This window comes from Macaca fascicularis, chromosome 11, assembly GCF_037993035.2.
Source record: "Macaca fascicularis isolate 582-1 chromosome 11, T2T-MFA8v1.1".
Classification (NCBI taxonomy): Eukaryota; Metazoa; Chordata; class Mammalia; order Primates; family Cercopithecidae; genus Macaca; species Macaca fascicularis.
Genome location: NC_088385.1, coordinates 29,777,008 through 29,790,939, shown reverse-complemented (window position 1 = coordinate 29,790,939; position 13,932 = coordinate 29,777,008). Strand labels below are relative to the sequence as shown.

At 40.2% G+C, this 13,932-nt stretch overlaps 1 protein-coding gene and 1 pseudogene across 1 annotated transcript; both read right to left on the bottom strand.

Moving 5' to 3' along the window:
- Positions 1-1,580, bottom strand: part of LOC102125478 (liprin-beta-1-like) — a 110,602-nt pseudogene extending 109,022 nt beyond the window's left edge.
- Positions 251-13,897, bottom strand: MED21 (mediator complex subunit 21). The gene is made up of 4 exons (XM_045364894.2): positions 13,826-13,897; positions 9,665-9,779; positions 2,564-2,664; positions 251-1,723 (listed from the first exon to the last, which is right to left on the bottom strand). Exons 1-4 carry the CDS (start codon positions 13,865-13,867, stop codon positions 1,547-1,549), a joined length of 435 nt encoding a protein of 144 aa, XP_045220829.1. The 5' UTR covers positions 13,868-13,897; the 3' UTR covers positions 251-1,546.
- Positions 13,898-13,932: the final 35 nt, after the last annotated feature.

The following is a 13,932-nucleotide window of genomic DNA, read 5'->3' as shown; positions in this document are numbered from 1 at the left end:
GGAAATCTTTTTAGCAGCTGTTTTTTTAGAATTTTTTTTAGGAAAAAACTTCCCTTGACAATTCTTTTAGAGCAGGTTTACTAGTGATAAATCCTGTTAGTTCTCCTTCATTTGAAAAATATCTTGACCTTTTCTTTTTATTTGTACCTTTTTGACTCCTTTATAACACTTAGGTACTTTGAAAAAGTTTTCTGATCAAATCTTCTCTCCCCCCAAAACTATAATGAAGAGTAGAGATTTATGCCAAATGTCTGTGATAGCAAAGTGTTTTTAATAAACATCAATGAAAATACACATAGTTAAAAGTTCAAAAAATTTCTATGACTAGCCAATAAATTGCTGCAACTTTTACAGCTAATGCTGGTGTTCCTGAAATTTGAAACATAGTACTTTTCAAGAACTGTGGACAAGTTTGATTACCACAAAAATAACAGGCAGAGTGTTCTATTGTTTTTTTTTCTCCTGAAACTTAAACTCTGAATAGCAACAGATTGCAGCAAATGTAGCTCAGGATATTCTGAAAAATACAGCCCCAGGAGATGGCCAGTTAAAATGTGGACCACATTTCAATTCCACCTTTCCAGTGGAGATAATCAGTAGACTCAAAGAGATCCAAGGGTTGGATGAGTAACCATAGTTGAAAATGCTGACACAAAGTATTATTTGGCAATAATAAACTGAGGTGAAATGGTGCCAAGTAACTGATGTAGTGGAAGTTATGTTCTGGTCTGACTAGAATACAGCAATAAAAGTTGAGAGGTTAAAAGACAGAACCTTCAGATAAATGAAGAGAATGAGAAAGAATTGATTCAAAAAACATACTTCATTGTGATGACAAGCAAATTAAGGAGAAGGATGAAAAAAAGCAAGGTGAAAAGAAATAGGAAAAATAGTTCAGGCTGTAGAAAAATTTTTTCACAACAGCAAGGAAATTCTCTTGACAGAGAAATTTCTTGGTAAAATAAACATGGAGATGAACTAGAACAGGTATGAGGTTCTGGAAGAAGAAACATTTGCATAAATGTGACTTTCTTATCCAGCCACACTAACTCTATTTCTTAAGAGCAATACAATTTCCAAAACTTTCTTGTTCAAAGCTCAGATTTACACAATGCCACTTCTAAGAGGCAGGACACTAGCCTAAACTAAAATGTTCCTTATGTCTGTTCTTACTGTCTTCTCCTCTGGCTTGAGAGATGTTTTGATTTGCAAAAGTACTGGCCAATACAACAAAATAAAGACATAAATTAAGTCATAACAGAATTTTACATGTTTCCTTATATTATGTTCATTAATGCATTACCTGCCGCAATAATTTCACTCAGTTAAAAAATGAGTATGATGGTTTAAAGCTGGTTCAGTCATGATTTTATAAGCTTATTTATCAAGAGTGAAAATAGAAGACTATTAAAAATAGCTAAAAAGGTAACGTGTCATAGTGTTTAATGTTTCTGTAATTGTTGATAAGGCTTGTATCTAAGTCTGATGCAGAATTATTAATGGCACTCAAATAGTTCTTTTCTCAGCCACATAGTATCCACTGGTGCTATGAATCTGGAAGAGACTGGCTATGGCTACCACTTCTTGTCTTCAGTTGTGACTGTGCAATATCAGCAAGTGCGCTTTGTATCTTTTCCAGAAGCATGTCTCCTCGATAAACAACATCCTCCAGACATGTAGCAGCTTCATGGTTTTCTTCTTCTAGCTTATATAAGCTAGCAGCCTTTGTAAAACACAAATTTTAAAATCTTTAGAGTTTAGAAGGAGAGAAGCTGTCGCAGATGTACTTATTTTTAAATCTGGATGACTTTGCAATCATTGTGATATATTTTTCAGTAAAAAAATTCTAAAAATCAGATAACTTTTAAGAATTTTCCCCATGTGAATTATTAAAAAGAATGACTTTTCAATTAGAGATCTCTAGATATCTGTAAGTAACTCCCTTCCACACTACGTTTGGACACCATTATTCTACTCCACATCTAGAATGCCACCCTCCTCTCATTCTTCACTAGGAAAAGAGACAAAATTGAGGAAAATAAGAGGTTTTCTTATCAGGGAAAATTGAATATTATCACAAAAGGTACTACGATTTGAATGTGTCCCCTCCAAAATTCATACATTAAAATCTAATCCCCAATGTGATGGTACTAAGAGGGGGAGGGGCCTTTAAGAGGATATTAAGTCATAAAGGCAGAGCTCTCATAGATGGAATTAGTACCCTTAAAATATGGCTTGAGGTTGAAGAGGGAGCTCTTGCTCTTCTGCCCTTCTGCCTTCAGCCATGTGAGGAAACAGGAAGAAGGTCCTCAACATGGTCCTAAACATGGTACCATGTTTAATAAAAATTCATTACTCATGCACAATGAGTAATAAATGCCTTGATCTTGGACTTCCCAGACTCCAGAACTGTGAGAAAATTAATTTTTGTTCTTTATAAATTACTGTCTCAGGTATGTTGTTATAGCAGCACAAATGGACACAGACAAAAGGTATTAAATCTACCTCCTTTAATTCAAAATTCTCTATTACTGGTAAAATTCTCAAAGGAATAGAGGCTTACCTGTAAAGCAGCTGTAGATTCTTCACTGGGTAAGGAATCTATCAAAACATCAATGTCTTTTGCGGTTCGGGCAATCAGTGCTGCAAAAAGCTGGGCATACTCTAGAGATAAAGATACTGCTAGATTAGGATATTAGAAAACCTCAAGTTTTCAGAAACAAATTTTAAGTTCATGAAACCAGAAACTTCATATAGCTTTTTCTGTCCTAAGATTCTAATGATTCGGCCAGGCATGGTGGCTCACACCTGTAATCCCGGGACTTTGGGAGGCCAAGGTGGGCAGATCACAAGGTCAGGAGTTTGAGACCAGCCTGACCAACATGGTGAAATCCCATCTCTACTAAAAATACAAAAATTAACCAGGCGTGGTGGCATGTGCCTGTAATCCCAGCTACTCAGGAGGCTGAGTCAGGAGAATCTCTTGAACCTGGGAGGAAAAAGTTGCAGTGAGCCAAGACTGCATCACTGCGCTCCAGCCTGGGTGACAAAGCGAAACTCCATCTCAAAAAAAAGATTCTAATGAGTCTAATGATTAAATATGCACCAATCCTGTTATACATTTAGCTCAAATTGGGAATTAAGCATAATGTATGTCATTTCATTTATCATGACAATATAGTGGTCACTTGAATAAAGAAATTTATAGGGGGGCAGAGCAAGATGGCCGAATAGGAACAGCTCCAGTCTCCAACTCCCAGCGCGAGCGACACAGAAGACCGGTGATTTCTGCATTTTCAACTGAGGTACTGGGTTCATCTCACTGGGGAGTGCCGGACAATCGGTGCTGGTCAGCTGTTGCAGCCCGACCAGCGAGAGCTGAAGCAGGGCGAGGCATTGCCTCACCTGGGAAGCGCAAGGGGGAAGGGAATCCCTTTTCCTAGCCAGGGGAACTGAGACACACAACACCTGGAAAATCGGGTAACTCCCACCCCAATACTGCGCTTTAAGCAAACAGGCACACCAGGAGATCATATCCCACACCTGGCCCGGAGGGTCCCACACCCACGGAGCCTCCCTCATTGCTAGCACAGCAGTCTGTGATCTACCGGCAAGGCAGCAGCGAGGCTGGGGGAGGGGCGCCCGCCATTGCTGAGGCTTAAGTAGGTAAACAAAGCTGCTGGGAAGCTCGAACTGGGTGGAGCTCACAGCAGCTCAAGGAAACCTGCCTGTCTCGGTAGACTCCACCTCTGGGGACAGGGCAATAACAAACACAGCCGAAACCTCTGCAGACCCAAACGACTCTGTCTGACAGCTTTGAAGAGAGCAGTGGATCTCCCAACACGGAGGTTGAGATCTGAGAAGGGACAGACTCCCTGCTCAAGTGGGTCCCTGACCCCTGAGTAGCCTAACTGGGAGACATCCCCCACTAGGGGCAGTCTGACACCCCACACCTCACAGGGTAGAGTACACCCCTGAGAGGAAGCTTCCAAAGCAAGAATCAGACAGGTACACTCGCTGTTCAGAAATATTCTATCTTCTGCAGCCTCTGCTGCTGATACCCAGGCAAACAGGGTCTGGAGTGGACCTCAAGCAATCTCCAACAGACCTACAGCTGAGGGTCCTGACTGTTAGAAGGAAAACTATCAAACAGGAAGGACACCTACACCAAAACCCCATCAGTACATCACCATCATCAAAGACCAGAGGCAGATAAAACCACAAAGATGGGGAAAAAGCAGGGCAGAAAAGCTGGAAATTCAAAAAATAAGAGCGCATCTCCCCCGGCAAAGGAGCGCAGCTCATCACCAGCAACGGATCAAAGCTGGACGGAGAATGACTTTGACGAGATGAGAGAAGAAGGCTTCAGTCCATCAAATTTCTCAGAGCTAAAGGAGGAATTACGTACCCAGCGCAAAGAAACTAAAAATCTTGAAAAAAAAGTGGAAGAATTGATGGCTAGAGTAATTAATGCAGAGAAGGTCATAAACGAAATGAAAGAGATGAAAACCATGACACGAGAAATACGTGACAAATGCACAAGCTTCAGTAACCGACCCGATCAACTGGAAGAAAGAGTATCTGCGATTGAGGATCAAATGAATGAAATGAAGCGAGAAGAGAAATCAAAAGAAAAAAGAAGAAAAAGAAATGAACAAAGCCTGCAAGAAGTATGGGATTATGTAAAAAGACCAAATCTACGTCTGATTGGGGTGCCTGAAACTGAGGGGGAAAATGGAACCAAGTTGGAAAACACTCTTCAGGATATCATCCAGGAGAACTTCCCCAACCTAGTAGGGCAGGCCAACAATCAAATCCAGGAAATACAGAGAACGCCACAAAGATACTCCTCGAGAAGAGCAACTCCAAGACACATAATTGCCAGATTCACCAAAGTTGAAATGAAGGAAAAAATCTTAAGGGCAGCCAGAGAGAAAGGTCGGGTTACCCACAAAGGGAAGCCCATCAGACTAACAGCAGATCTCTCGGCAGAAACTCTCCAAGCCAGAAGAGAGTGGGGGCCAATATTCAACATTCTTAAAGAAAAGAATTTTAAACCCAGAATTTCATATCCAGCCAAACTAAGTTTCATAAGTGAAGGAGAAATAAAATCCTTTACAGATAAGCAAATGCTTAGAGATTTTGTCACCACTAGGCCTGCCTTACAAGAGACCCTGAAGGAAGCACTAAACATGGAAAGAACAACCGGTACCAGCCATTGCAAAAACATGCCAAAATGTAAAGACCATCGAGGCTAGGAAGAAACTGCATCAACTAACGAGCAAAATAACCAGTTAATACCATAATAGCAGGATCAAGTTCACACATAACAATCTTAACCTTAAATGTAAATGGACTAAATGCTCCAATTAAAAGACACAGACTGGCAAACTGGATAAAGAGTCAAGGCCCATCAGTCTGCTGTATTCAGGAGACCCATCTCACATGCAGAGACATACATAGGCTCAAAATAAAGGGATGGAGGAAGATTTACCAAGCAAATGGAGAACAAAAAAAAGCGGGGGTTGCAATACTAGTCTCTGATAAAACAGACTTTAAACCACCAAAGATCAAAAGAGACAAAGAAGGCCATTACATAATGGTAAAGGGATCAATTCAACAGGAAGAGCTAACTATCCTAAATATATATGCACCCAATACAGGAGCACCCAGATTCATAAAGCAAGTCCTTAGAGGCTTACAAAGAGACTTAGACTCCCATACAATAATAATGGGAGACTTCAACACTCCACTGTCAACATTAGACAGATCAACGAGACAGAAAGTTAACAAGGATATCCAGGAATTGAACTCATCTCTGCAGCAAGCAGACCTAATAGACATCTATAGAACTCTCCACCCCAAATCAACAGAATATACATTCTTCTCAGCACCACATCATACTTACTCCAAAATCGACCACGTAATTGGAAGTAAAGCACTCCTCAGCAAATGTACAAGAACAGAAATTATAACAAACTGTCTCTCAGACCACAGTGCAATCAAACTAGAACTCAGGACTAAGAAACTCAATCAAAACGGCTCAACTACATGGAAACTGAACAACCTGCTCCTGAATGACTACTGGGTACATAACGAAATGAAGGCAGAAATAAAGATGTTCTTTGAAACCAATGAGAACAAAGATACAACATACCAGAATCTCTGGGACACATTTAAAGCAGTGTGTAGAGGGAAATTTATAGCACTAAATGCCCACAAGAGAAAGAAGGAAAGATCTAAAATTGACACTCTAACATCGCAATTAAAAGAACTAGAGAAGCAAGAGCAAACACATTCGAAAGCTAGCAGAAGGCAAGAAATAACTAAGATCAGAGCAGAACTGAAGGAGATAGAGACACAAAAAACTCTCCAAAAAATCAGTGAATCCAGGAGTTGGGTTTTTTGAAAAGATCAACAAAATTGACAGACCACTAGCAAGACTAATAAAGAAGAAAAGAGAGAAGAATCAAATCGACGCAATTAAAAATGATAAAGGGGATATCACCACCGACCCCACAGAAATACAAACTACCATCAGAGAACACTATAAACACCTCTACCCAAATAAACTGGAAAATCTAGAAGAAATGGATAATTTCCTGGACACTTACACTCTTCCAAGACTAAACCAGGAAGAAGTTGAATCCCTGAATAGACCAATAGCAGGCTCTGAAATTGAGGCAATAATTAATAGCCTACCAACCAAAAAAAGTCCAGGACAAGATGGATTCACAGCTGAATTCTACCAGAGGTACAAGGAGGAGTTGGTACCATTCCTTCTGAAACTCTTTCAATCAATAGAAAAAGAGGGAATCCTCCCTAACTCATTTTATGAGGCCAACATCATCCTCATACCAAAGTCTGGCAGAGACACAACAAAAAAAGAGCATTTTAGACCAATATCCCTGATGAACATCGATGCAAAAATCCTCAATAAAATACTGGCAAACCGGATTCAGCAACACATCAAAAAGCTTATCGACCATGATCAAGTGGGCTTCATCCCTGGGATGCAAGGCTGGTTCAACATTCGCAAATCAATAAACATAATCCAGCATATAAACAGAACCAAAGACAAGAACCACATGATTATCTCAATAGATGCAGAAAAGGCTTTTGACAAAATTCAACAGCCCTTCATGCTAAAAACGCTCAATAAATTCGGTATTGATGGAACGTACCTCAAAATAATAAGAGCTATTTATGACAAACCCACAGCCAATATCATACTGAATGGGCAAAAACTGGAAAAATTCCCTTTGACAACTGGCACAAGACAGGGATGCCCTCTCTCACCACTCCTATTCAACATAGTGTTGGAAGTTCTGGCTAGGGCAATTAGGCAAGAGAAAGAAATCAAGGGTATTCAGTTAGGAAAAGAAGAAGTCAAATTGTCCCTGTTTGCAGATGACATGATTGTATATTTAGAAAACCCCATTGTCTCAGCCCAAAATCTCCTTAAGCTGATAAGCAACTTCAGCAAAGTCTCAGGATACAAAATTAATGTGCAAAAATCACAAGCATTCTTATACACCAGTAACAGACAAACAGAGAGCCAAATCAGGAATGAACTTCCATTCACAATTGCTTCAAAGAGAATCAAATACCTAGGAATCCAACTTACAAGGGATGTAAAGGACCTCTTCAACAGGAACTACAAACCACTGCTCAGTGAAATCAAAGAGGACACAAACAAATGGAAGAACATACCATGCTCATGGATAGGAAGAATCAATATCGTGAAAATGGCCATACTGCCCAAGGTAATTTATAGATTCAATGCCATCCCCATCAAGCTACCAATGAGTTTCTTCACAGAATTGGAAAAAACTGCTTTAAAGTTCATATGGAACCAAAAAAGAGCCCGCATCTCCAAGACAATCCTAAGTCAAAAGAACAAAGCTGGAGGCATCACGCTACCTGACTTCAAACTATACTACAAGGCTACAGTAACCAAAACAGCATGGTACTGGTACCAAACAGAGATATAGACCAATGGAACAGAACAGAGTCCTCAGAAATAATACCACACATCTACAGCCATCTGATCTTTGACAAACCTGAGAGAAACAAGAAATGGGGAAAGGATTCCCTATTTAATAAATGGTGCTGGGAAAATTGGCTAGCCATAAGTAGAAAGCTGAAACTGGATCCTTTCCTTACTCCTTATACAAAAATTAATTCAAGATGGATTAGAGACTTAAATGTTAGACCTAATACCATAAAAATCCTAGAGGAAAACCTAGGTAGTACCATTCAGGACATAGCCATGGGGAAAGACTTCATGTCTAAAACACCAAAAGCAACGGCAACAAAAGCCAAAATTGACAAATGGTATCTCATTAAACTAAAGAGCTTCTGCACAGCAAAAGAAACTACCATCAGAGTGAACAGGCAACCTACAGAATGGGAGAAAATTTTTGCAATCTACTCATCTGACAAAGGGCTCATATCCAGAACCTACAAAGAACTCAAACAAATTTACAAGAAAAAAACAAACAACCCCATCAAAAAGTGGGCAAAGGATATGAACAGACATTTCTCAAAAGAAGACATTCATACAGCCAACAGACACATGAAAAAATGCTCATCATCACTGGCCATCAGAGAAATGCAAATCAAAACCACAATGAGATACCATCTCACACCAGTTAGAATGGCGATCATTAAAAAGTCACGAAACAACAGGTGCTGGAGAGGATGTGGAGAAATAGGAACACTTTTACACTGTTGGTGGGATTGTAAACTAGTTCAACCATTATGGAAAACAGTATGGCGATTCCTCAAGGATCTAGAACTAGATGTACCATATGACCTAGCCATCCCATTACTGGGTATATACCCAAAGGATTATAAATTATGCTGCTATAAAGACACATGCACACGTATGTTTATTGCAGCACTATTCACAATAGCAAAGACTTGGAATCAACCCAAATGTCCATCAGTGACAGATTGGATTAAGAAAATGTGGCACATATACACCATGGAATACTATGCAGCCATCAAAAAGGATGAGTTTGTGTCCTTTGTAGGGACATGGATGCAGCTGGAAACCATCATTCTTAGCAAACTATCACAAGAACAGAAAACCAAACACCGCATGTTCTCACTCATAGGTGGGAACTGAACAATGAGATCACTTGGACTCAGGAAGGGGAACATCACACACCGGGGCCTATCATGGGGAGGGGGAAGGGGGGAGGGATTGCATTGGGAGTTATACCTGATGTAAATGACGAGTTGATGGGTGCAGCACACCAACATGGCACAAGTATACATATGTAACAAACCTGCACGTTATGCACATGTACCCTACAACTTAAAGTATAATAATAATAAATAAATTTAAAAAAAAAAAAGATTTAGAAAAAAAAAAAAAAATTTATAAATGGGATGCCTTCCTTGTTAAGGTCCCTCACTCAGCTAAATTAATACAAATTCTCCTCTAAAGGAGTAACAATCTATTATCTGACATGAACCAGAATTATGAGATGTTAGGTGAATTGACTAAGTTTTTTACAACAAACAAAACTTGCAATATCCTCAAGTAACAATATTTTTAGAAACAAAATAAGCTGAATTTCTCAAGAAATCTAATTTTAAAGGATAACAAAAAATGTGAGAGTCAAAATAAGAGAAGCTAAGAAAATCTGTTTACCTTCTGTAGGGTTAGCAGGCTGGTCTTTGTTAATTGCTGTCTGAATATTACTGAAAGAGGCAGGAGGACCACATTGCTGCAATACTCCAATGGCATTACAAAACTGATCTGCAAGCTTAGGCCAAAGAAAACATGTCGAGGTTAGAAAGGACTTATCAGTTTTAAGGACTTTATTGGTAACAGCAACAACAATAAGTTTCTGTAATGCTAATCTCTGAGCAAGGGAATAAAACAGAAAGGAGTAATTGTTGATAAAATAAGCCAGTTGATTACATGTTTTAATTCTGCAAAGAAACTAAGTTTGGTATCAATCTAGGTGAAGTAAAATTTGATATAAATCTAGTTGGAACAGTTGAAATACAAAACAATCTTTCTTTTCTTGTTATAGTAAAATGATAAGAGAACACTGGCCAATACTTATTGTAAGCCACAAGTAAAGACTTTTTGCGGACAGTGATGGAAAAGAGCAAATTTGACTTGTAAATATCTAAGTATGGCATCACGTTTAATAAAAATTTATTACTCATGCACAAAGTATATGATTCCTTTTCTGAGACTGGAGTAGTTATAAGTGTAAAAAAAATAGTGGGGAAAAGGCTGCTCAGAAAAGCACCTTGAGTAATCAGAAATGTATCTGTTCAAGACTCAATTTTTAAACTCTTGTACTCTAAAAGTACTCCGTAAGTACTTTTAAAGATGGAGAATATCAATTCCTTACCATCTCCAAATTAAATACACCTATCCTCCCCACCAATTTCTCTCACCTAGTCTTGACCTCTCAAACCTCCTATTTCTAATAAGCATTTCCTTTGGGTTTCTCTGCCATTGTTTCAATGACAGAACTCAAAGGCAACTGTTTCCTCTGTTTAATATTTAATTTGTATTGAAAGTCTCCTAGTCAACCAGTCTAACTTCAGATTCTTGCTTTCCTTTGATCTTCAAATTATGCTAATACTACAAATCTTCCTCTTTTCCTTCTATCATTATTGTTGCTTAGTTCAACCAATTATCTCACACCAGAATTATTACAATAGCCTTCTTGTTGTTTGCCAGTTCACCAGGTTATTTATTTTACCCTGATAAAAACATTTGAGCTTACTCCACCACTGTCTTCAAGGTAAACCTCCAACTCAGGCTGTTTTGAAGCTTTCAACAATCTAAGTCAACTCTACTGACTTGTTTTCCACTACTCCTTCATATTTACCTAACTAGTCATAAAGTCACTTATGACTAAATGGCTTTGCCCAGGTTTTAATAATAGTAATGGAGCAATAAGTGCTCAGACGCTATACAAACGTAGATCCCAGCTCTATTAACCCAGGTAGCATTTTTCATTTTTAAATTGGATACATTCTCCTATTACAGCATTGTTGTGAGGAAGAGGAAATACACAAAATATTCAACACAGTGTCTATCTGTTCCATCCTTCAAAAACTTTTAGGCCGGGCGCGGTGGCTCAAGCCTGTAATCCCAGCACTTTGGGAGGCCCAGATGGGCGGATCACGAGGTCAGGAGATCAAGACCATCCTGGCTAACACGGTGAAATCCCGTCTCTACTAAAAAATACAAAAAACTAGCCAGGCGAGGTGGCGGGCGTCTGTAGTCCCAGCTACTGGGGAGGCTGAGGCAGGAGAATGGCTGAGGCAGGCGAATGCTCGGGAGGCGGAGCTTGCAGTGAGCTGAGATCCGGCCACTGCACTCCAGCCTGGGCGACACAGAGAGACTACGTCTCAAAAAAAAAAAAAAAACTTTTAAGATCCATTCAGTCAACAAAACTTTATGGAAAATAACTATGACAAGTACTACATTTAAACACTATAGAGACATAGTGAATGCGACATAGCTTCTGCACTCATGGTTTTCAGAGGGTAGAACAAATGTTAAAAGTTATACAAATCTGATTAGGATAAATGCTAAGAAGATTCCCTCTATTTTGGTTCACATCACTCCATATTCCAATTTACTTCAGAACCTAAAGCTGAAAATACTCAATTCATTATAACTCCCTAACCACATACTGTTTTTCCATCACTTAAATGTCTCCTGAGTATATGACATTTTTTTAACCTCCTTAAGGAGTATCTCTTTGCAAACATGATAGTGCTTATACACAGTAGGCACTCATACTAGTTATCCTAAAGGCTTTTCTCCAAAATCCAATTATCAGTACGCCTAACCTGGAGTTAAGGCCATATTCACTCTGTCCTTACTATCCTTCTAGTTACAAGACATGTATGAATATGCAAAAGTTTCCCTAAAATAAGATTTCTATCCAGCAGCATCATTACAATTTGATTTTGTAAAATCTCAAAGGAGTAGTTCCCTGAGGAAGGCTGACTGGCAGCTCAGGCAAGTCCCTGCAGGGCAGAATTTATCTTGGTGAATTCAACATTTAGAAGCTGGTCCTCTCAGCCTTAAAAACTAGTGTTATTCACCCAGGGTAGATCAGTTTATCACAAGTAGATTCACACTCTTCAAGTGTACAAAGCCTGATGTATTAAGAAAAATGCCAAGTTATTAGCTTACAGTGAGGAAAAAAAACTGGCAAAGAAACCAGGTACTTAGGTTTTCCTCTCAGCATGTTTTCTCTCTAGTCCCTTATCTAGGACGTTAAATCACAATCAGACAATGAGAAACATAACTATCAATGGAAAACTATTTAACAGAAAACTATGTAACTGGTAATGGTAATAAGTATACCCATTGCAGCAAGAGAATACCCACTGACGTCTTGGTCAACGGGATGCATATATTATGTCGGTCCCCTATGGTTATAACAACGCTGAAAAATTCTTACTGCCTAGTGACATCATAGCGGTCTGTGCTTGTGGTGACGCTGCTGTAAAGCAACCTACGGCACTGCCAGTGTATGAAAGTCTAGCACATACAATTAAGTACAGTCCATGATACTTGATAATGATACTAAATGACTTTGTTACTGGTTTATGTATTTACTGTTTCATCGTTATAATACATTGTACTTCTACTTATTAAAAAAAAAAGTTATCGCCGAAACCATGCATTTCTCAGAACATAACCCCTTCATTAAGGGCCCATGACTGTATGCGCATCCTCTGGCTTTGCTTCTGCTTTCCACTCAGGCATAGCTTGGAGGAAAAATTACCAGAAGGAACAAAGCTGGGGAGCTACCTACAAGACTTGGCCTTTAATAGAGCGTAGAATTTGGGGGAGACGTTCAAAAAGACTTGTAAGCCGGGCACGGTGGCTCACACCTGTAATCCCAGCACTCTGGCAGGCCGAGGCGGGAGAATCGCTTGAGGCCGGGAGTTCGAGACCAGCCTGGGCAACATGGTGAAACCCCGTCTCTACTAAAAATAGAAAAATCAGCCGGGCGTGGTGGAGGGCGCCTGTAATCCCAGCTACTTGTTTGGCGGAGGCGGAGGGTGCAGTGAGCCGAGATGGCACCACTGTACTCCAGCCTGGGCGACAGACACAGTCTCCAAAGTAAAAAAAAAAAAAAAAAAAAGAAAAGAAAAGAAAAAAGAAAGACTCAAATAAACGGAAAGACATACGAGAATCAGAAGATTTCCTATCATAAAGATGTCCCCAAACTGATGCATTCTGAGGGGTGGCCAAGAGACAAGAGATGGAAGGAGGCTCTGGGCCCACAGGAAGGAGCGAAGATGAAAAATCTCTCGCCTCAGCGTCGCTCCGCACCAACCTGAAAGCGCTGGTGAAGGAATACTCTCGGCTGGCATTTCATTACAAAAACCCAGTCATCCACAGCACGAGATCTCCCTTGGTGGATTCAAATTGATGAGGAAAGAAAAGAGCTCCTGCTTCTCCTCCCAACCCCCAAAAGAGAGATGTAAGCACCGCTGCCAAGAAAATAAAACTGTCCTCAGGGAATACGACAGGACCGCGCAGCCGACAAGTCTTGGCGGCCCCACCCGGACAAGAGCAATCTTCCCGGTCTCCTCAAGCGAAAGAGGCTGCTCCCTCCCGCACCTTCAAGCACCGCCCGGCAGCCGGCCTCACACCTCCGAGTTCGCGGTGGCGCCTCCCGAGAGAGCGCTTTATGCCGAAGCCCTGTTTCTCAGTCCGCTTTCCACTTCCAAGTTTTGCCTCTTGGGCCCCTTTTCTCCCTTGCTTTACCTCAGGAAAGAGAAAGACAGAGGCTAATCGAATGAAATTCCTCACCGAATTCACAGCGTCTTGAAGCTGCGTGAGCCGATCCGCCATGTTCTTCCCGCAGCAAACCGACGCCAAAACAGCTGCTCTTCCGCGACTGGGCAGCTCTGGTACGC